This window comes from Xiphophorus maculatus, chromosome 13 (assembly GCF_002775205.1).
Source record: "Xiphophorus maculatus strain JP 163 A chromosome 13, X_maculatus-5.0-male, whole genome shotgun sequence".
Taxonomy (NCBI): domain Eukaryota; kingdom Metazoa; phylum Chordata; class Actinopteri; order Cyprinodontiformes; family Poeciliidae; genus Xiphophorus; species Xiphophorus maculatus.
Window position 1 is genome coordinate 11,752,915 of NC_036455.1, and position 24,944 is coordinate 11,777,858.

The 24,944-nt window shown below is 36.3% G+C and overlaps 3 protein-coding genes across 3 annotated transcripts; all 3 read right to left on the minus strand.

Moving 5' to 3' along the window:
* Window positions 1-68: 68 nt before the first annotated feature.
* LOC102222640 lies at window positions 69-7,320 on the minus strand. The gene is made up of 17 exons (XM_023344417.1): window positions 7,140-7,320; window positions 6,274-6,441; window positions 5,973-6,147; window positions 5,792-5,893; window positions 5,538-5,679; window positions 5,244-5,444; window positions 4,939-5,054; window positions 4,475-4,643; window positions 4,193-4,372; window positions 3,837-4,115; window positions 3,584-3,764; window positions 3,465-3,499; window positions 3,322-3,386; window positions 2,527-2,637; window positions 2,235-2,446; window positions 2,074-2,146; window positions 69-1,795 (listed from the first exon to the last, which is right to left on the minus strand). Exons 1-17 carry the CDS (start codon window positions 7,244-7,246, stop codon window positions 1,646-1,648), a joined length of 2,466 nt encoding a protein of 821 aa, XP_023200185.1. The 5' UTR covers window positions 7,247-7,320; the 3' UTR covers window positions 69-1,645.
* A 69-nt stretch (window positions 7,321-7,389) lies between these two features.
* Window positions 7,390-9,743, minus strand: LOC111610620. The gene is made up of 5 exons (XM_023345312.1): window positions 9,714-9,743; window positions 9,306-9,441; window positions 8,829-9,017; window positions 7,867-8,728; window positions 7,390-7,577 (listed from the first exon to the last, which is right to left on the minus strand). Exons 4-5 carry the CDS (start codon window positions 8,669-8,671, stop codon window positions 7,390-7,392), a joined length of 993 nt encoding a protein of 330 aa, XP_023201080.1. The 5' UTR covers window positions 8,672-8,728; window positions 8,829-9,017; window positions 9,306-9,441; window positions 9,714-9,743.
* Window positions 9,744-12,305: 2,562 nt separating this feature from the next.
* Window positions 12,306-19,960, minus strand: LOC102222895. The gene is made up of 17 exons (XM_023345313.1): window positions 19,138-19,960; window positions 18,821-19,007; window positions 18,592-18,690; window positions 18,185-18,346; window positions 17,601-17,775; window positions 17,424-17,525; window positions 17,160-17,301; window positions 16,878-17,078; window positions 16,336-16,451; window positions 15,759-15,927; window positions 15,432-15,611; window positions 15,071-15,349; window positions 14,508-14,572; window positions 13,968-14,078; window positions 13,664-13,875; window positions 13,489-13,561; window positions 12,306-12,464 (listed from the first exon to the last, which is right to left on the minus strand). Exons 1-17 carry the CDS (start codon window positions 19,958-19,960, stop codon window positions 12,306-12,308), a joined length of 3,255 nt encoding a protein of 1,084 aa, XP_023201081.1.
* Window positions 19,961-24,944: the final 4,984 nt, after the last annotated feature.

A 24,944-nucleotide genomic window follows, 5' to 3' on the forward strand; every position in this document is an offset into this window, starting at 1 on the left:
AAATCTTTGTGTCAGACGGAGTTGTACAACATATTCAATTCAACTAAATGCTCTGCTCAGCATCTCACTTTTTTTTTTTTTACCAAAACAAGTACTTCCAGTTTTTTTTTTTTTTTGTGCTTGTTTTTTACAATAAAGGGAGAAGGTCAAAGTGTCTGTTGATGAAAGAATGAAAAAGTAGAGGGAAGTGAAAGTTTTCAGGGAAGTCCAGTAATATTTATCATTCAGCATGTTTTGACAAAAGGCCAAGAGGAACAGATAAAATGAAGTTGTATGGAAAGTGAACTGCTATTTTTGTGTTTTTCTAAGATTTGGCTTCATACAATCACTTCGCAGAATGACTTCTAATAATGTTATGCTGTAGCAGAATACTGATGCATTGTGAAATGTATGTAACATTATGTGAAATATATATGTAACTTAAGGCTTTGTTTTGTTGTTCTGTTGTTAGTTTCTGTAATTTGTTCAAACAAACAATCACATTATTTTGTAAATACAAAAAAAAGACTTGAATTGTCTATTTCTGCCAATTTTACTACAAACATGATTTTTTTTAAAAATGCTGTCCACATAGCCATTTTTTTTTCAGATAAAAAATCATTGCAAAGGTTAAGTAAATTTTTTGGTGAATTTGAAAAGATCCTCCATGCCTTCATTTCATCCCTACTGGACCATTGCAATAATTTTATTCTGGCATTGTCACCGATTGGCCAACTGCAGATGAAAATAAGGAGGCACTTGTCGGGCTGTCAGATTCTGTCTCTTAAATGGTTTTGAATCAGATGAATGTTTTGTTTCTTTGCCTCTGCAGAGATGAATGACTCCTGATGAGGTCATTCAGTTATTTGTTTTTTTGTTCATGTTGGAGAAGGAATGCTCCTAAAAGTTGTAGCACAGTAGTTACCAAAGACTCGAGGTAGAGGTCCATAAAATACACAAAAAAACGGTTGTGAAATCTAACTTCTGTTCTGAAAGATAAAGCAATAGATTCTCATGAAGAATGTGTTTGCTTACACAAACTGTCAAACTGGCAATGGAAGAGTTGGCTGCAGACGGGTCTGTTATCAGCAGAGATGTTGGAAATTGTGCATCGAACTGGGTTGAATTTACATTCTTTCAGTGATTTTTTTCCAAACCTTCGCACGATGCAAATCTTTCTTGGAATAAAGTCATGTGCATGTTCATGCAGCTATAGACAAGGCAGATAAAATTACTGCAGTTGGCGTCAGTTTACTCATGAGAATTTTTATTTTCCTTCTTTCATGTGCAAGAAGGAATTTGTATTTGTCAATGAAAACAAAACTACCTTGTCCAGCCGATTCATTCACATCAGCAAATTTAATCTCACCATGATATTTAAATAATTAGGAACTGTGAAAACTTATTGACTTATCTCTTTGTGTCTTTGTGCATGAATGCTTTTGCCACTGCTTTACCCCTGCAGGGAGATGGATGTACCATAGAGTTTCTTCAATGGGCAGAAACTGAGATCTTTTTTTTTTACTCATGAGACGTCAAATAAAAACCACATATAACAGAATTTATTCAAGTTAAGTAAGTACATTCATTATATTTGTAAACATTTACCACATAGTAAAAGCTTAAAAAGTGTCTGAAGTTTTGTGGCTCAATAAATTGTGCTAATTTAAACAAAGTCCTCTTGAATATTTTTAATGTTCAGGTTTGAATTGTAGAATTCAGAGTCCCAGTCTTGTGATGACTGGCTTTCCTGGGACACGGAGTTTAGGTCTGTATTGTAGGCCGACTCATCATTTGAATCTGCAGTGGAGTCCACCTGCAGAGAAATTAATAAGTCATTCCTTGATAAAAATGCAGCCAGAACAATATGATTTCAATAATGCTACAATGCTAAATGTGATTTCAGATTCATGTTATTAATCTTTGCAGCATTTTTACAGTAAGTCTCAACAGAAGCAACTACTGATCATTAATAGTAAAAGTGTTAATACTATTAAAAGCAATACCAGTTGCGGTGTCAAAACTGGTGATATTCATATAAGAAATAAAAACAGTAATTAAGAAAACTTCAGTATCAACAGTAATAGTCGTTACCTCATTATCTGCAGATTTCTGTTGTTTGGGCTCTGTTTCCAAAAACGCTATGTAGTGAATGAGGGTGGAGACTCTAAAACAACAGAAACAATGATGTCACATTTTTAACCCCAAGCATTAGAAACATTGTGATGAAGATGACATTTGATATGAGGGTTCACCTGTGGTGCAGCATGCCAACAAACTGAAGCAAAACTGAAATAGCAAACCCCAGAATGAACATGAGGCTCATGGGTTCGATTTGGATCGTCCCCCCGGTTTCCTGCAGGTTGAAGTCAACAATATTGATATTGAGGGAGAAGACATCAAAGGCCTGGAAGACGAACGCTGCCATCAGCCACAGAGCATTCAAGAAGAAGAAGGAAAAGTTGACCTTTGTTGGGAAATGAATCCAAAGTTAGACTAAAACAAAGTGAAGTTTACTGCAACATCATTTCAGTCGTTGGCGTTTACCTTGTTCCTCAGATCTTGTAAGTCATTTTTGATCTTTTCTTGTTTTTCCTTGTCATTTTTCACAGGTTCAAGGTATTTCTCAATGAGCTCATTCCAGAAGTTTTCCTCATCCTGCAATGATCCAAAAAACAAACAAAAAACAATGGATAAGTAAAATGAGAAGAAGTCAAAGTATATTTACATAATTTACTTTACATTTACATAAACTAACATTTATAAGTAAATGTTAGCAATTTTAACACATGTATTTTACGGGGGAAAAAATCCTGGTGCCCCACTTTGATGGCACAAACTGAAACCCCAACATATTTCTGAACCATTTCAAAAGACTGGATCATAACGAGGCAATAATCTTTGACCATCCTTCTTTGCACAATCTCTCTTGGTCATCCAGAGTCCTGGGTCATCATGAGCTGTCCTTTCTTCAGATCAGTTAACCAGTTTTCTATAGTAAATATGCATAAAATTTGTTTAATTTTGTAAATGTTGGGGTGGGAGAAGTGGCTGATTGACCTTTCATAACCTCTGTTAACAGCACAAAGATTTTTGCTGCATAAATCAGCACAAACAACTGACACCAAATTCATTTTATTTGAAGAAGGTTTTGGGGGCCAACTTCACTATATTTTGAAGAAGGAGCAAAACGATGCCAAATAAAGATGCCACCATGCAATTGTTAGGTGGGCAGCAGCACAATTTGGTTTAAGATACTTGTAAGCCACTATGTGATTTGTAAAATCAGGTATTTAGATAGTGACAGCTCTATTTAAAATTAAAAAAAACAAACATTTGCACCTTGTCCAGAAAATGTTCCTGCAGCTGTATATCATTGGACAAACTTTCCAGTTCATTTATCCAACCTGAAAAACAGAACACAAAAGAACATTTCAAAACTTGCCAAGTTCTGTAATAAAATACACAAATTTCTCTTAACTCACATTTAGCCGGACAGTCAAAACCAGTCTTCACTTGCCTAAAACAAATCCAGAATAAAGTAGCAACATCTGTTGATATGATGAAAACTTTGGAGTTGTTTCAACCTGTGTTTAGAACCTACGTTTCTTCCTTTTCGGAGACGTCGTTAGCAGCAGTGTCTTGAGTTTGAGGTTCAGGCACAGACTCAGGCACCAGATTCTCCTGAGCCTGGGCATTTATCAGAGGCTGGGTATCCTCTGATATCGGAAGGGATTTTTTACAACATTTCATCCATGAGCAGAGTCTCTGGAAAATGCCCTTAGCTGCAAAGGGAAAAACCTTTTGTTTTGTTGGGAAAAAACAGTATTAAGTAGCACCACCTTTTTCTGTTCTACCTTTTTTTGTTTTTGCTTGCAAGGCGGAGACTGCTGTCGTTGCATCCCCTGGAGTCGGTTTTGTTTCTCTGGTTCCCCATGAGACACTGTTCATGTTGACCATGGAGTAGATGGTGAGCAGGAGGTAGGCACTTGGGATGCAGATGATGTAGAGAAAGCCATAAAAAACTAAAGGAAGTTCCTGGGGATGCATCAGTGCAGTGACAATGTAAATGATGGACATGGCCACGATGAAAATGCTGCTGGGGGTCAGAATGGTCTTTTCCTTCACCATTGAGGCTGGTGCAAAAGATAACATATTAAAAAAATAGCAACATGATTTAAATACATTAGTTAGTAATGTCATTTATATTTACCAATAATGGTTATTGTCACCACAACCATGAGGAACGCATATATAACACTAAGAATCCCTGCAAGAGAGATCTGAGTGTCTGGCTTGAGTTTAAAGCAAAGACCCAAGTAAATGGCAGGTGGTATCACAGCTATGACCAGAGCAACAGCAGAAGGCATTTTCAAGATGAAGGACAAACTACCTGGAGGAGAAAACAGGCTGGAACATTTTTGTGTAACTGCTCTCACCTTTGCATTTATTTTTTGTCATTTTTACATTCAAAGATACAGACTCAGATACTGACCTGCAACCATGAGGCAGATGGTGGATGGAGCAAGAATGGCAGAAATCATGCCAAACAGCTGGTAGAACATGAACAGTTTGGACATGGATAAGTTCCTTTTGGAGACAATGTTGGTAGAGCCCAGCAGATCCACAACATTTGCCATTGTGGAAGGCCCCCATCGTTTGCGCTAAAGAATAACAATAACCAGAACTCAAACCTTTTGGAGATCTGTCACACCTCTCATAAACACTCCCCAACACTAGGAGACAAAGTCATTTGCAAGGCAGAAGTGAGCCTGCAACAATCTGAATCCAAAATAAATATTCAGATGGAATCAGATGTCATCAATCACAAAAAATAAAAAAATACTATTTAGAGAAATTATTAATCAATATTATGAGGGTGGTGGTAGTACTTTGGGTAATCAGGCTTTATTATTTTGTTGTTACAAATTTGGTAAAGATGCTTTTTTTTCCCCTCACCTGGTTATAAAGCTCCTTGAAGTTTTCCGGTGCGTTGGTGTAGGCATCAGATGCTGCATTGTATTCCACTCTCCACCCTTGTTTCAAAAGCAGAGTGCACAGCCAGCGGTCCTCACCTGCAATTAAAAGAAAACTTATATAGGACAACTTCCCACTGGAAGGTATCTAACACAAATCCAAAAATATCAGGGAGAATGTACATGCTTTGATGAATTTTATCATTATGCAATGGAGGTTTATCTAAACCAAGGTTTAATTATTAACTTCAGAAGATTGAAAATGGATTTTCATACAGCACCTATTACCTTGGTCATATTGGATGTAGTGGCTGGGCTCTGTGGATTTGGTTGAATATTTCTTCATCACATTGTCATCCATTAGCGCCTCTGCTCTGAACAGACTGAAGCAGCCGGGGCTGCAGAGAACGGAGCCAAAGACATGCTCAGCTGTCTTCTGCAGCCAGTGGCTGATGGCGTACTCAAACTTCTGGAACCAAACAGCAGGACCTGCGGGACAAATGCAGAGGTGTTCAATACTTTCCTTGTGGCTCTGTCTGCAGTGCCACAAATGAAAAATGACACATTTTCATTTGTGCCAACCTGATCCAGTAGGATGAATTCTGCCACATGCTGCACCAACAAGAGGATACATTTTCAAACGATCGATAAGCAGCATCACAGCCGCTGGTTGGAAGTCAGTGTCCCCATCCAAAGCCAAGAGATAAGTGTTGTGCTTCTCTTTCTGAAAGAAGCAAAAGTACAGTTTCTCAATTCATTGTGTGATGGTCAGTATTTGCAGTTTGCATTAACGTTTGAGAAAGGCAAAAATATTCAAAAAAGATGCATTATCTCACCTGGATCTTTCTCCTAAGATGCTTTTCATGTTGTCCTTCCTGCCAGTATCTGTAATACTTGGTCATCAGTTTCCAACCGAGGAGATAGTAAAGATACATTACCTGTAAATTACTAAACATCGGTTATCAATGCAAATGTTTCCTACTGAGACATTGACGTCATCAAAAATATATTCTCTACCTGAGACCATCTCTTCTTGTTCCGAATTTTCTCTTTGTCTTTGAAGTGAACTACAATGTTATTCCCAAGAGGCATTTCAACAACAAGACGAGCTCCATAAGGTGTCTTTATAATTGCCTGATCAGGAATTTGCTGCTGTACCTCAAAGAATGTTTTATTAAGGTTCTTGAAAATGCTGGTGACAAAGAATGAATTACATCAAAATTTAAATAATTCATATTGAAAATGTGCCTCTGGTCATAAATCCAGTTTTAACACCTGAGAAATGCAACATCATCATATCTTTCAACTTGGTTCTTACCCATAAACATCTGCAATAATTTTCACAAGGTCCTTTGCATATGTGTTCAGATGACGGTGCTGACTTTCTGTTACATTTGTGAAGGCGTCATCAAAGTAGATATGAGCTTCAAAGGTGAAATCATCAAACTGCGGCTGTGTCAAACTCTTTGGTCTGTATTGGTCCAGTCTTTAGTGATCAACCACATAAGGAGAACATGTAAAAAAGTCCATTATTATAAATGTAAGAAGGAGGATATTAAGAGCATATCCTTCTGGTAAAACAAATTACTAATGTCTAATCATAGTTTGTTTGACATTAATCATTCATATATTATTAATATTAATATTAATATTAGTTAGTCATGTCCTACAGATTTAAATTCAACAATCTTTCCTCATCACAATTTTGACTCACCCTTAGTCTGACCTCTAGTGTTCATTTAACTTTGCCTGAGGTTTATATCTATATATATATATATATATATATAACTATATATATATATATATATATATATATATATATATATATATATATATATATATATATATATATATATACATATATATATATATATATATATATATATATATGATCATATATATATATATGATCCATTTCTCAGTAGAGAAATTGATCACTACTGACAGAGAAATCCTGGATGCAAGCTGCTGAAATTACTTCCCATAATGTTAGTCCGATAAGGATCTGTAACTCCTCTTGTGGATTTTATCTGTATCCCTGCGCTGACACATCTGAATCAGAAAGCTGAGTTGCCTCCTCAGCATACAAACAAGTTCTAGAGTCATAATGATATAGTTATTTGATTCATTTGTGTTGAAAGAGAGACATATCTAAAAGACTGAAAAGCAAGGTTGAAAACTCACCTGAAAACTGAGATCATGATATTCATCATCTCCTCGTTGGTCTCATGCCACATGGTTGCACAGAGATAAATCATGGCAGGGGTGGTGTCTTCTCTAAAACTTGACATAACATTTGCATGTTAAAAACTATCTTCTGTCCAAGTAGCTTCAATTTCACAAGAACTTTGTACCATTTGCAAAAATCTAAAACTAATGCTTGGAAGGCAATTCAAAGAAACAAAAGTTGCGTAGCAAACAAAAAACACAAAACTCACCGTTTCCTTCTGTTTTTACACTGAATGCGGAAGCGTGTGTTGAGTAGTAAGGATTGCTCAATAAGAGCTCCCTCATAGAGCCTCCTCACAAACAGGTCTTGAGTCTTCTGGATGCGGCAGGTGTTTAGGTACCAAATATGGATGGTGGCCAACACAAGACCAATCCACCATAATACTCCTGCACCTGGCAGGAGAATAAGACAACTATTAACCTCTAGAAAAGCTGAGAAACCAGACCAAGTATATGATAGCACTAAATACCAAGACTGAATTTCATACACACAAAACATACACACAAAGCAGAGTGGCTGATAGGTGTGTAAAGGAATCTGATTCTGGGAAAATGTATATTCTGGCTCAATGCAGATTTTATGTATCTTGGACCAGTTTTCTGACTTTAGACATAACTAAACCAAATAAATTAAAAATTCATTAAACAATTTACTTGCAGCAAATAGACAAAAATCTCTTACCTGTCAATAGGCCAAAATCAGGTGTCATGGACATGTTCAGGGTGCAGAGAGTTTGTGTGACATCCAGAATCAGATGTGGGAACAGGTCACCACTCAGACTTTGATTTCTTACAATCACAGCATCAACGCAGCAACTTGTGAAGTTGATGTTTGAGTTGTGGTTTTTGTGATAAATAATGACAGGAGCAATAAACAATGGTATCACAGCCAGTGAAGCCAGGTACAAAGGCACAATGAAGCATCTGCGGACAGCATGCATCTTACAGGCTGCTAAAGAAAACCAATGGCAGAGTGCAGAGGAGATCAGCTGGACCCCAACGATGATGGCTACAATTCTTGTTTCCCTGCTTGGAATGGAGGTCACAATGTCCCAGTCCATCTTGGTCAGAGGAACATAGGCACCAAGCACACAGGCAGTGACCACAATCCTCAGTAAGCTGGACATGATGTGCAGCATGTTCTGACTCTTGGTCAAGTCTTCAAACAGATTTTTCAGGATGTTGGATTTGCTATTCACACAGATCACCCTGAAGTAATTCTCCCACCAGTTGAAAGATACCAAGATCGACCCACCAACAGCAAGACCCACCCAGATGGCTGTCTTCACATCGGTGGGGTCTTTCAAAATGTACAGGACCAGGAAAAGGCAGTAACCAACAAAAATAAACAGGATTGCGATGATGGAAGGCAGCAGGAAGATGTTCGTCTTTTTGGCAGTGCACTGAGCGACGGCTTGCAGGAATGCAGAGAGGACAGCTACACTGTTTAGGATGGTCACATTGGTTACAATGTCCAAGTGTGGCATTGCTACAATGGTAAGCACTGCTAACCCCACAGAAACTATAAACTCTAAGAAGAAAACCTGTAAAGAAAAGGATGGACAGATAAATTCAACTAAATAACAAAAACAAAGCATTTCATTATTTTTGGCATTAGTTGGAGATCAAATTCAGGTGTCTTACCAGGGCTACAGATGATTTTCTTGGCAACTTTGATGATTTGTAACATGCTTTCCAGAAGCTTTTGAGTAGCAGAAGGACATGAGGTGCAATTACAGAGCAGCCAATACACAGCAGTGCGAGAGGTTTCTGCTTTGCTTGGATTGTCTTCGTATCTTCATGGGACAAGGTGACGAGGAGAAGGAAAGAAGCCTGAAAAATTAAATAAATCATATAAAACCACTGGTACCGCAAATGTTGTACTTTGCATTTGCCTCTTCAAAACCAAGCTAAACAATAAAAAACGTAATGTAAAATTTTACTAAATATCTTTTATTTCACTTGTATTTTTTGGTTGAAATGGGATCAATGAATGTATTCTGTTCTATAGAAATGGCCTCAAACATATTACAGGTGTTTACACAGCCTTTTCTACTTTCAGGTTTTTAAAAGTATTTGTTTCATCTGTTTAGCATAAAAGGTCACATAGAAATTTCTTACCTTACTGCATATTGCCAGTCCAAAGATAATAATAGCTACTGCAAACAAAGAGATGACATTTACAAGCTTAAGCAGCTTCCAGGGTGTGTGCTCGTCTTCAATGGTAGGGACCTCCCGACATGTGTCCCAAGGTCTTCTAAATTACAGCACAAAAATCCACAGTTTGGGGAAGGATTATGGTTACAAGAAGGAATTATTTAGGATCAAACTGTTCTTTAAGGATTAACATTTCTGCTCTTGCAAGTTTAGATAAATCTTTAACCTGAAATATTAATTTTTATTAACATAGAGGTTATTGAGGTCAGTTTTCTTTCTTTTTCACCTTGGAATTTAATGAATACTTATTGAGGACTCTTAATGTTTTATCTTAATAAAAATCAAATAAACTTTTAATAATGCATTGCTTACTTGAGCTCTCTTCTCCTCTTGACGTCCTCCTCCATTGTAGGTCCAGTAATGCTCTCTGATTTTCTCTCTCATCCTTATAATCTTTTTACCTGCATGATTCATGAGCCCTTTCAGTCCTGCTCCCTCCCTCCTCCCCGCGCCTGCAGACACGTAGCAGGAAGGTTACCAACGTAGGTCAAAGACATTACAAAAAACAAACAATATTGTCATTAGATATTGTAAACCAGAAAAAACTAGACTGAGTTATGAAACTTAAAAAATATATACTCTTCAGGAATAATCTAAATATACAGTTAAGGACAAATTTACATACGCATGACATTATGTCACTCATACTTGAATTTTATTTTATTATAGACAAAACTTGTTAATAAGTGCAAGGGTCTTAAAGTCAGATATTGATTTCATAGTAGGTCTTGTTACATCACAAGACATTATTACAACTGAAACTCCCGTGCTCTAAAGGTTTAATCCAGATCGATTATTGATTGCCAACATAAACTAATCAACTAATATTGATGTTTTTCAGTTGCTTTGTCAAAATTACTGAAATTCAATACATTCTTGTGAGCCAATCAGATTTCTGCACTAGTAATGATTAACATAATTTTTAAGAAATGAATTATTCTTAGTCTGGATGTAGATTGTTTCCTGCCTTGAAGCTGCAGTTATATAATAGAATGAAATGCAAAAACCTGCCAACATAATTTCAAAGGTTGTTACACAAAACAGATGAAGAAATTGAATATATGAAATCCAAACAGAGAGTTTATTTTTCTGTGAGTTGAATCTTACAGAAACAGAAACTGTAGCAGGAGGAGAAAAGCTTTGACGGGTAGATCAAATAGGTCACGCCTTGGAAACAAAGTTGTTTCAATCTTGATTTCTTTCATTTAAAGTTATTTGAGTCATCTTTGACTTTATGTAGATGAAAATATTTTTTCCTTCTTTGCTTCCTTTTGGTTTTGTTTGGTATGATTAGTCAGAAGTTTCTGGAAAAATACTGCTGGCAACTAACAGAAGGCAGAAGAGAAAATAACTAATATATTAATAAAAATAAACAATAACAGGTGTGAACAATTTACAGACCATGAGTGTTTCAGTTTTATTTATTTCTTATTGTGCAACAAGAACACTTTAAAATCAATACATAGACTCAATGACTTTAAATACTGTTTCAATACTGTTTTTATTATAGTCTCTTATCAAGTCCCTTTGCTGGTGTATCAAAACTCAAGTGCTGAAAAAAAGAGACTAAGAACTGAAATAAAAAACAAAGAAAAGGATTTGTCTTGTTAAGGTTTAGCTTGAATACATACTGCAGTAGTGCAGAATTATATTGTATTTGCATTGTTGTGTTCTATCAAGTAGTTTTTTCATTTTTCATGTCATCGTCCAAACCACCTAGTTAGTTTGAGGGTCAATACTTCACTGTACCGGCATAGTTATTGTTTGACAATATTATCTCATTCTCCATTTATAAGGGAGTTTTTATATGTTTGCCATGCCAACGGGAGGGGGGGGGGTTCAAAAAGAAAATGTTTCCTTCTTCCTCCTTTCTACAAGGTCTCACAAATCTCACATGCAGAAACCTTTTTTTTCTTCTAAAAGCAACAAGAGACATGTAGCTACTTCTGTCAGGGTAAATGGAGACTGCAGACCAAACACTCTGCATTAGTTGTCCCTTTGAGAAACTGAGAAGTGATAATCACTTCTTGCAATTCCTTCTCCCAACTATCTATGAGGGCATTTGTCCAAATGAGATAGTTTTATAGCCGAACGCAGGGCAATGATGTCGACATTGTACTGTTAACCAATAGGAAAATTCAACCCCAATTTTTTCTTTATTCTCATATCTTCATTATACAGTATGTCTTTATTTCTTTGTTTTCTTGTTAAATAAAAAAATAGGAAATAACACAAATACTTTATAATATATCAAACTTACACATTTTAACATTTTTTAAAAGAAAAGCAAAGGAAATACATATTGTAAACAATGTGTGTGCTTTCCGGATCGCACAACACAATTTGAAAACAATAAAGATAATTTAACATTTGCATTTTTAGCAAAACAGTTTTTGGGTAAACAAGTAAGAACCTCCATGAATATTTTAAGGCAGTGGTAACACTGTAGTAATATTGTACTTTCGAGATTAATTCATCCCTCAGTTTTTTCCTTCAATATACTGCAATAAAATATAAGTATTTAGTTCATAAAAACTTCTGATAAATAGAATAAATCAAACATTAATCGCAACATTTATGGAGCTTTCATTAATGGATTGACTAGCTTAGACAGTTTTGATTCAAAGTAAATATTGATCACTGATTCCAGGACCCACTTTACATAACACATAAACGTTTTATACAAAAAAGGAACAACATTAAAAAAAACTGTTACAGGACCTCTTTTTTTTTCAAAAATAATAAATAGTTAAGAATTCAAAATATTTAAATAAAATCCTTCATCTTGAGGTTGCCTTCATGGTATGTGTCCTACTTTGCAGAGCCATTTAAAAAGATTTATGAAGCAGCACATCCAACAAAGTGCTAAAAGTGTTTAGGTCCAAAAACAGTCTTGTTAAAAACCTAAGTCTCCTGAGTTTCATCCACACTCTCCTCTAGAGAGTCGTCTTCAGTGCTCCAACCATCACTTAAATACAATTCAGATTCTTCCTGTGAGATGTTGCTCATGTCAGTCACAGAGTTGAAGCGTGAGCTGGAACCTGCATTGGACATGGAGTCACTCTGCAAAAGATCAAGGAAACATTATGGGATTTAAATGTTGCAACGCTTTCAGCACAGCAGGCAATCACTCCTCCGGAAGAATTGGAAATGATTGAACTGGTAATATTTAACATAATAAATATAAAAATTGTATTCTAAAATAAACTTTACTCCTCCGGGAGATTTCTGTAAAAGCTATCAATTTTTTATTTCTCTTGACCAATTATTTAAAATGGCAGCAATTCACTATTATTAACAACACAATCTTCAAATTGTTCTTATTTATATGTGTATAAATAAAAATATGTATTTATACATATAAATAAATATGTATATTTATTTATGTATAAATAATATGTATATATGTTGAGACATATGTCAACATATGTGTGTTGACATATTTGAATGTTTCTCAGTAAAATAAAGGATACTTTGTTTTGTCTTATTAGTTATTTGCATAAACCAATAAAAAAATTCATCACATCCCATTATGGTTCTAACGTGAACACATGTAGAGTCCCATTTACTACCCAACAGCACCACCATGGGGCAGAGTTGGGCATCATATTTTTTTTTTTTTGGTGGGGCAGGGGAGAACTACGTCGTCTATCATTTGACAATGAGTTTCTTAGAGCTTCACTTGTGTCAAACATTCCAAAGCTTGAATCTTTCTAATTATTTTTAGTGTTAATTTCCACATCCACTCTTGCTATTTACATATATTGTATTGTATGTAAAATATATATAGTTCCAAGATGATTTTTATCATATTTTGTGCATAACAGACTATTTAATTTAGTTTTAGGTTATTATACACAGTCTATGTGTTGTTTGTGCTCACATCTATAGTCTCTTCCCATTTTAATCCACAAGAACAGGGAATAACTTTGGGAGGTAGCGGAGTTATTGAATGAAAAATTGTTAAAAAGATGTTGTGATACTAATTTTATTAATTATTGGCAGCTGGGAAATCTGTGGTGATATAACATGGAAGACTGCTGAGCAATCTTTTGGTTTAGTTTGAATAATAAACAAAAATATTTACCTCTGTTCTTGCAGACTTCTGTTGTTTTGGCTCCGTTTCCAAAAATGCCACATAATGAATGAGGGTCATAATTCTAAAAGTGGAGAAGAAAGAGTTTTGTACTTCACGCGTCTTTTCGTTTGACTCTAATTACAGAAATATAGTTGAGAAAAAAACAAATCTAATCACTGATTACCTGTGGTACAACATCCCAATAAACTGGAGGAAAACTGAAATAGCAAAGCCCAGGATGAACATGAGGCTCATTGGCTCAATTTGGAACTGTTTACCAGTTTTGTTGAGGTTCAAGTCAACAATGTCAAACTGGATTTGAAAGACCTTGAAGACTTGAAATATGAAGGCTGCCACCAGCCACAGGGCATTCAAGAAGAAGAATGAAAAATTGATCTGTGTTGGGAAAGAAGTACAAAGGTTAGCTTAAAAATGTCAAATATTCCAGCAAATGTCTAAAGTATTACATTGCAGCTCTCCCCTTTCACCTTGTTTCTAAGATCTTGCAGCTCATTTTTAGTCTTTTCCTGTTTTTCTTTGTCATTTTGCAGAGGTTCCAGATACTTTTCAATAAGTTCTTTCCAAAACCGCTCCTCATCCTGCAAGAATACATTAGTTCAATGTCTAAAATTAACAAAAAGTCGAAGATAAACATTTGGAAATAACTTTGTGAACATTTTTAATCTACAAAAAATTACATCTAACTGAATGAGGCAACAAATTAACCACTTAAAGGATTATTAATATTAGTTGACATTTAGCTGATTCATGGCAATGTCATTCAGTGAACATGTTCTCACATTTCCTACCTGCAGTTTACTGGTGGGTTTATCAGTCAAATCCTGATAAACAATCACCAGGTTAAATTATTCTTTAAAACCAAATAAATCAGCTTTGACTCTTTGAATGCCCGAATAACGAGTGGTGAACAATGATGCTATTTATCATATAGAGTAAAACGAAGAATTTAGTAAATGGCTGTAAGTATTTGTAAGAGTGAAGGATCTATTAAGCTAAAGGACATGCACCTCATCAAGAGAACCCGGCTGCAGCTTAATGTCGCTGGACAAACTCTCCAATTCTGCTGTCCAACCTGCGCAACAAGACAGGACAGAAAATTGTTTGAAAACCTAATATCATTAAGTGTTTGGAAAAACTATATTAATGTATTATAATACACTACTATGGTATTAAAGCTCTATAGACGTAACAATTTTCTTGCACTTACATTTAACTGGAGAGTCAACAATGGTCTCCTCTTCCCTAAAAGGAAAATTTAAAAAACAATCCTTTTTTAATTTGCTTTACTACTTTGTAGTTTAATTGTTTTTCATATCTTTAAAACTTACTCTTCATTTTGGGGGGAATCATCCACAATACTGTTCTGGGGTTGAGGTTCAAGCTGTATAGACTCTGGGATCTCCTGTCTCACACCGAGCTGTTCGTCTTCTACTCGCTGGTTGGATTTTTTACAACATTTCATCTGTGAGCAGAGTCGTTTGAAGGTGTTTTTTGCTGTAAAAGTAAGACTAAGTATCAATTTATTTTGCAGAAATATCAACTCTAGTCACTCAGAGTGGTACCAATCTACCTTTTTGTGATTTAGTTTGCTGGATGGCGGCTGCAGTTGTTGCAGCCTCTGCAGTAGGTTTTGTTTCTCTGGTTCCCCATGAGACACTGTTCATGTTGACCATGGAGTAGATGGTGAGCAGGAGGTAGGCACTTGGGATGCAGATGATGTAGAGTAATCCATAGAACAGCAAAGGAAGTTCTTGAGGATGCAGCAGTGCAGTGACAATGTAAATGATTGACATGATCACGATGAAAATGCTGCTGGGTGTCAGAATGGTCTGTTCCTTCACCATTGAGGCTGGCAGAAAACAAAGAATACCAATGTTTAGAGGTAAATAAAAACATATGTACACATTTGTTAGACATAAATAAGCACTTACCAATAATGGACATTGTCACTACCATCATAAGGAATGCATACATGATACTCAACACTGCTGCAATAATGATCTGAGTGTCTGCCTTGAGCTTAAAGCAAAGACCCAAGTAAATGGCAGGAGGTATCACAGCTATGACCAGAGCAGCAGCAGAAGGTATATCCAAAATGAAGGACAGACTCCCTGGGTACAGCAGAAACAATATATTTTAAGGTATTTCCACAAGCTTTTGAAATGTTAATGGAGTACAAGTGTTGTACATGTCCAATTTTAATAACATCTAAATAGTAGATGGCCTTTGTTAAATCCAGAGTACATAACGACAGTTACCTGCAACCATGAGACAGATGGTGGCCGGAGCAAGAATGGCTGAAATCATGGCAAACAGCTGGTAGAACATGAATGGTTTGGACATTGATGGATTCTTCTTGGAAACGAGGTTGGTGGAACCGAGCAGATCTACAACGTTTGCCATTGTGGAAGGGCCCCATCGTTTCCGCTAAGTTGAAAAGCAGTAGTAGTAATTAAGTTATGACCTCTTTTTGTCCTGAAATCTTTTATTCACTTGCATTCCATTAATTTATCCAATTACTGAAAATTTAAAATGACACAGAGGTAAAATAAGCAAGCCTGATAAAAACTGGAGAATCAACCAAGCAACGTCACAAATCCATTGTCTGGTAGAACATATTGAGTACAACAACAACAAAATTCCTTTAGAGATCTCAATGAGTACAACAGTGCTTTATTCCTGCAAACTAAAGCAGTGGATGGTCTCTGTGGTGGACAAATTACCTTGATCCACAGAAAGCAAAGGACATTTTTTATTTCTTGTGGCGTGGGTAATCATTATGAATATATTTTGGATGATAGTTCTACACTGGATCTACACTCCTTATGTACTGACCTGGTTGTACAGTTCTTTAAAGTCCTGTGGTGCGTTGGTGTAGGCATCAGATGCTGCATTGTATTCTACTCTCCAGCCTTGTTTCAGTAGCAGAGTGCACAGCCAGCGGTCCTCACCTGCAAAAACAAAATCTAAATTTAGATGTTGGAAAAATAAGAAAACTTGAAAGTCAAAGCAAAGATGGAGAAAGAATAGTATCTTTATTGGATATGTAGATGTATTAATCCATCCATTCTAAACATCTATTTAATCCATGCAGGGTCTTTTGTGGGTAAGTTGTCTAATGAGAGTGGACTATTATCAACACAATGGACAGGTTGCACCAATTAAATAAACATGCATACTTTGGAGCTTTGGAAGGAGGCATGTGGATGAAAGTAGAGAATATTCAAAGTTTAGCTGGGTAACCTCTGAAAAACCATAGAAACCAACTGTACCACTTTACAGTATAAAAGTATACAATGTGAAATTATTTGCTTAAATTAGATTCTATTATAACAAAGAAAGTTATCAAAAACTTCTAATAAAGTTAAATTTTGTACCTTGGTCATACTGGATGTATTGACTGGGCTCTGTGGATTTGGTTGAATATTTCTTCATCACATTGTCATCCATTAGCGCCTCTGCTCTGAACAGACTGAAGCAGCCAGGGCTGCAGAGAACGGAGCCAAAGACATGCTCAGCTGTCTTCTGCAGCCAGTGACTGACAGCGTACTCAAACTTCTGGAACCAAACAGCAGGACCTGCAGATCAAACAGACAACTGGTTTATAATCTGACCATGGCCCTCTGTCTTGTGCAAAATAGCCCTCATTTGCTCCCAACCTGATCCAGTGGGGTGAATTCTGCCACAAGCTGCACCAACACGGGGATACATTTTCAGACGATCAATGAGAAGCATCACAGCAGCTGGTTGGAAGTCTGTGTCCCCATCCAAAGCCAAGAGGTAGGTGTTGTGTTTCTCTCTCTTAAATGAAAGCACAGTTTTGTTTTTTGTACATTCAACTCTGTTGTCTTTGACCGTGCACTGAAAATTAAATGAACATTTTTGCACTTCATAAAATACCCAGAAAGTTTCTTCTATTTCACCTTGATATTTGTCCTTAGATCGGTTTCCTTTTCCCCCATCTTCCAGCGTCTGTGATATTTGGTCATGAGTTTAAACCCCAAAAGATAGTAAAGATACATAACCTGCAAACAATAAATAGTTAGCAAACTAAAGGTTGTTGATTAAAGTGTTGAGATAATCCATTTGCTATTACCTACCTGAGACCATCTCTTTTTGTTCCGAATTTTCTGTTTGTCTTTGAAGTGAGCGACAATGTTATTCCCATGAGGCATTTTAACAACAAGTCTGGCTCCATATGGCGTCTCTATGATTGACTGATCCGGAATTTGCTGCTGTACTCCAAAGAATGTTTTATCAAGGTTTGTGAAAATGCTGATAATAGAGAGAAAGGATACTGATAAATAATTTACCTTGGAACATTTTCATTTCTAGTAGTGTTTCAATTGTTGCTTTTACGGAGTGAAATTAATTGGTACAAACTTCTGTTATTTGGAGTGAATAAGTGAATATTATTAATAATGAGGTGATTTTGAGTGGCGAGCCAGTCAGCAAAAGTCTGGCTGTCACCTCCTTTAATTTTATATTGAAGGAGGTGACACCGACTACCGGATAAGAGACGTTATCTCATCTAACCAGAATGTCACCAATGTAGATCTGAACAGCAAACTCTAAAACAAATCCAAACTTGGACAAAATAACCAGCAATGCATATAATCTGAACATGTCAAATCTACACAAATTTGCTAGAAATTCACATGCAAGTAAACATGGTTCTTCTTACCCATAAACCTCTGTGATGATTTGCACAAGGTCCTTTGCATATGTGTTCAGGTGACGATCCTGATTTCCTTTGGCATTTTCAAAGGCGTCATCAAAGTAGATATGAGCTTCAAAGGTGAAATCATCAAACTTAGGTTCTGTCTTTGGTCTGTACTTGTCCAGTCTTGAGACAAACATGATGTGTGAATGAATTCATTAGAAAAAAAAGTCAAATAAAGACTGTAAGACAATACTTAAATTAGATGGACTCATGATTAATTTCCCTAAAATGTTTGTTTAAGGAAATTTTCTGCATAAAGGAAATGTTTCATTTATTATAAAAAAAAATTGATATAAAGTTCAGATATACTATTAGCTTATATAATAGAGACTCTTAGAGTGGGATTGAAAGCACATCCGTTAACTCACCTGAAAACTGAGATCATGATATTCATCATCTCCTCATAGGTCTCATGCCACATTGTTGCACATAGATAAATCAGAGCAGGAGTGGCATCCTCCTTATTCCTTGATATGAAAATATTTGCAAATATAAGTAATTGCTTTATGATTACTATTAAAACTGAAACAGAAATTTCTGCCCAAAAGAAAGACGATGAAAAAGTTGCACAACATATGCACACACTCAATAACTTACTGCTTCTTCCTGCTTTTTCTAGTCCGGATGTTGAAACGGGTGTTGAGGAGTAAGGACTGCTCAATAAAGGCTCCCTCATAGAGTCTCCGACCAAACAAGTCTTGTGTCTTCTGGATACGATAAATTTTAAAGAACCATATATGGATAGTAGCCAGCACAAGACCAATCCACCATGATGCTGCTGCACCTGATAGGAAAGAAACAGGAAAAAAAGTCACTACTACTAAAGCTTAAATACTAAAACAGCCAAAACAAATAAGCTGTAAAAAGCCAGATACCCAGATTACAAAAACAGCATTTCTTTATTTTCTTTTTACCTGTCAGTAAGCCGATGTTGGCTGTGTTGGACAGGTCCAGGAAGCAGAGTGTTTGGGCAACATCCAAAACCAGATGTGGGAACAGGTTACCACTCAGACTTTGATTTCTTACAATCACAGCATCAACGCAGTAACTTGTGAAGTTGATGTTTTCAGTTGTGTTCAAGATTAATCGGTGGTCCTGATAATCCAGAATAACAGGGACGATGAACAGCACCATCACAGCCAGTGAAGCCAGGTACAAAGGCACAATGAAGCATCTGCGTACAGCATGCATCTTACAGGCTGCTAAAGCAAACCATTGGCAGAGTGCAGAGGAGATCAGCTGGACCCCAATGATGATGGCTACAATTCTTGTTTCCCTGCTTGGAATGGAGGTCACAATGTCCCAGTCCATCTCGGCCAGAGGAACATAGGCACCAAGCACACAGGCAGTGACCACAATCCTCAGTACACTGGACATGATGTGCAGCATGTTCTGACTCTTGGTCAAGTCTTCAAACAGATTTTTCAGGATGTTGGATTTGCTATTCACACAGATCACCCTGAAGTAATTCTCCCACCAGTTGAAAGATACCAAGATCGACCCACCAACAGCAAGACCCACCCAGATGGCTGTCTTCACATCGGTGGGGTCTTTCAAAATGTACAGGACCACGAACAAACAGTAACCAACAACCATAACCACAGAGGCCATGATGGAAGGCAGCAGGAAGATGTTCATCCTTTTGGCAGTGCACTGAGCGACTGCTTGCAGGAATGCAGAGAGGACAGCTACACTGTTTAGGATGGTCACATTGGTTACAATGTCCAAGTGTGGCATTGCTACAATGGTAAGCACTGCTAACCCCACAGAAACAAGGAACTCGAAGAACAAAACCTGAGGGACAAAGAAAAAGTTCAATTCAACAAAATGTCACAGAAAAAGGGAAATATATCATGTCAGTCATTGTTTTTTTCAGGATCCGTAAGAATTGAGATAGAGTTAATAAATATTATCTTGTGTCTTACCAGGGCTACAGATGATTTTCTTGGCGGCTTTGATGATTTGTAACATGCTTTCCAGATGCTTTTCAGCATCAGAAGAACAGCGGGTGCAATAAGAGAACAGCCAATACACAGCAGTGTGAGGGGTTTCTGCTCTGCTTGGAGGGTCTTTGTATCTTCATGGGACAAGGTGATGAGGAGAAGGAAAGAAGCCTGGAAAATAAAAAGTCTTTTAAGGACACTGTTACCTTCACTGACTGTTGAGAATTTGTATTTTCCACTTTGAAACTAAACAATGTAAATGTTCAGTGTTACCTTTTATCAAGAAACCTCTACTTTATTTATACTTTCTGGGTGAAGTGGGCTCAAGTCCCTGTAGCTGTTTGTAATATCTCAGCCTTCTCTGGCAGCTAATGACTACATTTATATTTACTGTATCTCAACAATGAAATCAAGAAAAGTGGGTTTCTATGCACAACAGAAAAAAAATAGAAATTCACTATTTAAATATTCAGAAATGAAGCTAACCTTGCTACATATTGCCAATCCAAACACAATGATGGCAACTGCAAACAAAGCGATGATCTTCAGAAGCTTTAACAACTTCCAAGGTGTGTGCTCGTCTTCAATTACAGGAACCTCCCGACAGGTGTCCCACGGCCTCCTGGAATAGATGCATGATGTTAAATTGTGATAAGGATGGTGGCTAAAACAAGCTTCTGCATCATCAAACACTGTAAAAGTATATATATATATAAATTCTTGATGAATGTTGTTGCAATGACAGCACAAAATAGTAAATAGGTTTTGAAGACAATAACTTTTTCATGAGACTAGGATGGTTTGAATAGCAATTTTCCTTAAATAACTTAAATCATCCTTTGAAAACAGCCTTTGTTTGATTAAATAGATAGATAGATAGATAGATAGATAGATAGATAGATAGATAGATAGATAGATAGATAGATAGATAGATAGATAGATAGATAGATAGATAGATAGATAGATAGATAGATAGATAGATAGATAGATAGATAGATAGATAGATAGATAGATAGATAGATAGATAGATAGATAGATAGATAGATAGATAGATAGATAGATAGATAGATAGATAGATAGATAGATAGATAGATAGATAGATAGATAGATAGATAGATAGATAGATAGATAGATAGATAGATAGATAGATAGATAGATAGATAGATAGATAGATAGATAGATAGATAGATAGATAGATAGATAGATAGATAGATAGATAGATAGATCTTTGTTAATATCTTAGTTGTCATTGGTTACCACAGTCTCAGCATACATGTAAGCCAGATTAACAAATTACTTACTTGAGTTCTCCGTTTGCCTCCTCCATCGTACCTCCCGCTAATGGATGCTCTGTGTGCTCTGGTGTTTTCTCCTACATGCATCAACCTTTTATGCCACCTGTATGACTCATAAGCTACCTTAAGCTCCACCTGCAATAAGTGCCTAGAAAATGTGTAACAGGTTTAGCAAGTTCAGGTAAGTGAATTCATAATGAGCAATGTGAATTAAGAAAAGATTGCAAAAAAAATAAATAAATGTGGAAACAGACATTTTAAATGAAACCTGTTAAGAAAACTGCCCATTTGTCACAATGTAAAGAAATGTAGCTAAGATATATCTGTCTTTTTGTCTTTAGAAATAGAGACATATAGATACAATTTTTCCCTTTGCTCAAGGAAGTAACTATTTTCAGGAAGCACTACGGTAGTTTTTTTGCCATTAAAGTAATATACTAAAATTGTGACTATGATTATACTTTTATTATGTTTTACCAAGTAAGGTGTCATTTAGAGATTGTTTATCTAAATATACATTCATTCATTATTGGTTATTATGTTTGTGATTAGACAGTATTGGCAAAGTGTTTCTAGAAGGAAAACTTCTAAAAGGAAACCAGACATACAATTTTCTGTAGCAATGATTTTCACTGACAAAATCTTCTGCATCAAACTCCTAAGCCAGTGTTGGAGGCAGATTCTAGCTGTATGAGGCTGGATACAACATATGAGGAGAGTCTATATCCATGAAACTCAAAGTTTCATTATAGAGTAATAATTTCATTAACCTCACAACTAATATTACCCAGTATGTAACGTATTATCGAGGAAAACTAGATAAAGCAGATGTGATTATTGGCCTCTCAGCCAGGAGAAATTAAACTAATGTAATGTGTTTACATAATGAGTTTAGTTGTACACACAAGTCCAAATAAATTCTTCCTTTGCTGAAGCAAGAAGTAGAAAATTGATAAAGACAGACATCTGCAAAAGAATTGTTTAATAAAAAACTGAAGCTGATTATGAAAGGAGGAAGACGTATTACAAGATGACAACCATAAATGCTTTGCTTTTGATATTTATTAAATGAACAAAAAGGTCATTATTTGTTTTTACCTTTTTTGATTCGGTTTGTTTGTGTAGTCAGAGGCTTTTGTTTTCACTTCTGCAGAAGAATATATTTCCTCTTGCTAAATCTTATTAAGTAATGACTAATCCCAAAAACCTTTGTCTTGTTCACTTCATGCAATTGACAAAGCTTTAAGGAATGGAATAAAAAATATTTCCCACATCCATTTGTCATGAGTCTCATTAATAATTGATGTTCAGTGATTTGTTTAAACCTTTCCGACGGCGATGGCGGAGTAGTTACACAAAACACAACTTCAAAAACTTTTAAACATATGAATTGGTTGATTCGGAAACTTTTGTGCCAAAAACGTACCAGCTTCCTATAAGAATTTATGATTTTATGAAATTTTTTTGTCATTTGAAAATTGTTTAAAAATGTCAACTTTTTTAATGGGAGGGAATAAAACAAATGTGTTTACATCCTTTTTTTCATGGATGTTATTAGTAATTTGTCTATACTTTATGCTGATGGGTAATCATAGAAAACACAACTTCAAAGCCTTTTAAAAATACCAACTGCTTGATTTCTTTCTGTTGTTTGCTGTGGATTTTATCTCACCCATACTGGGTCACATGTTTGTGCCAGAATTGTGGCTCTCAAAAGTGTACATGTGAAAAATAGACCAAGTAATTGGAAAAACTTTCCTTCATATATTTCTAAATGTATTTTATACACTTCAACAGAACAATTAATACATCTGTTCAGAGGAAAATATCTTCTGTTTCTTTGTCATGTTAGATGCTAAAAAAGAATTGCTTTTCATCTTCAGTTTTGTATCTGGCACCTGAAGGTGCTGGACCAAAACCATTTGGTATTATCTAATTCCATCCATGATTATGAAAAACCCAAGACAGAATTAACAACAGATGTTGTCTTGAGGCACTTTCCAAAAAATATACATTTCAATTCAAAAATGCATACATTACAAGTAATCCCGGTTATCAAACAGTACATCAACTTCTGTTCATTATTCAAATTACACTGCTCACAAACTTAAAGGGAACATTAAAATCACATCTCAATTAAATATTGTCAGTGAAATACTTTACTATTAACATGGTGGAATTGATTGAGAAGAAAACATCAAAATGATCAATGTAAATAAAAATTATTACACTATGGAGATCTGGATTTGGATTCATACTCAATATGAAAGTGGAAATAAAACAACAGGCTGATTCAACGTCAATGAATATAACTTAAAACAATAAGGCTCGGTATGTGTGTGAGACCTCCACATGTTTTCCTGAGGGATCGCTTCGCAGACCTGGATTAGAGCAGTTAGCTGCTGAACATCCAAACATGTCTAACCCACCACCAAACAAGTCATGCTGGAGGATGTTGCAGGCAGCATGATGTTCTTCACTGTGTCACCAGACTCTGTCACGTCTGTTACATGTGCTCAGTGTGAACCTGCTTTCTTCTGTGAAAAGCCAAAGATGAATCTGCCCATTTTGGTTTTCCCTAGCAAACGCCAATCGTTCTGCACGATGTTGGGCTGACAGCACAAACCCTATATGTGGACATTGGGCCCTCACACCACCCTCAAGGAATCTGTTTCTGACAGTTTGAGTAGAAACATGCACATTAGTGGTCTGCTAGAGGTCATTTTGTAGGGCCCTGATAGTGGACATCCTGTTCCTCCTTGCACAAAGGGCGAGGTTGCAGTCCTGCTGCTGGGTTGAAATCCTTCTATGACCTCCTCCATGTCTTCTAGTACCTAATCCATGCTTTGGATACTGTACTGAAAGATACAGCAAATATTCTGTACCTCCTATAGTTGAAAAGAGAAGTAATTTCACAGCAGACAGTGAAATTGATCCACAATAAGTGTTTTTACCTAACTGGTGACATTGATTCCACAAAGGTGTGACTGATTTGGAGTTACATTGTTTTGTTTAGGTTAGCAGTGTATTTAGAAGGTTTTCTACATAAGGAAACCCAGCAGATTGTATCAAGTCAGTAACTTCCAGGATTCACTCCTTCTGGGCAATCATGTAGCAAAAGTGGACAAGCCCTTGTGTTATTTCGTTGACTTTACAGCAATCCCTTATAAAGAGCATGCATGTAGTGACAGTGCGGAGGAAAAATTCCCTTTAACAGGAAGAGACTAGTGTTGTAGTACTCGAGACCGGTCTTGGTTTTGAGACCACTTTTTGATGGTCTCGGTCTCGTCTCGGACTCGACCTCATTTGGTCTCAGTCTTGTCTCGGTCTCGAGCGTTGAGGACTCGAGACCGGTCAAGACCACAACTGTGGAAATATCACTAAATTGTCCAGATTATTTGTTAACACCTTAGTTTTCACTGGATGCAAAACATACTGACTAAAATCCAAGCAATAATGTGAGTTACTAATTATGTGTTTCTG

Coding starts and splice junctions, on each gene's coding strand:
- LOC102222640 (XM_023344417.1), bottom strand. CDS start 7,246: ATGTCAAGTTTTAGAGAAGACACCACCCCTGCCATGATTTATCTCTGT. Junction 5,055..5,243: donor CTACATCCAATATGACCAAG/GTAATAGGTGCT, acceptor TTTTAATTGCAG/GTGAGGACCGCTGGCTGTGC. Junction 3,387..3,464: donor TTTTGACTGTCCGGCTAAAT/GTGAGTTAAGAG, acceptor TCTGTTTTTCAG/GTTGGATAAATGAACTGGAA.
- LOC111610620 (XM_023345312.1), bottom strand. CDS start 8,671: ATGCCACACTTGGACATTGTAACCAATGTGACCATCCTAAACAGTGTA. Junction 7,578..7,866: donor TGATTTTGGCCTATTGACAG/GTAAGAGATTTT, acceptor TTCTCCTGCCAG/GTGCAGGAGTATTATGGTGG.
- LOC102222895 (XM_023345313.1), bottom strand. CDS start 19,960: ATGCCACACTTGGACATTGTAACCAATGTGACCATCCTAAACAGTGTA. Junction 18,691..18,820: donor AGAAAAAGCAGGAAGAAGCA/GTAAGTTATTGA, acceptor TTTCATATCAAG/GAATAAGGAGGATGCCACTC. Junction 17,776..18,184: donor ATCATCACAGAGGTTTATGG/GTAAGAAGAACC, acceptor CTCTATTATCAG/CATTTTCACAAACCTTGATA.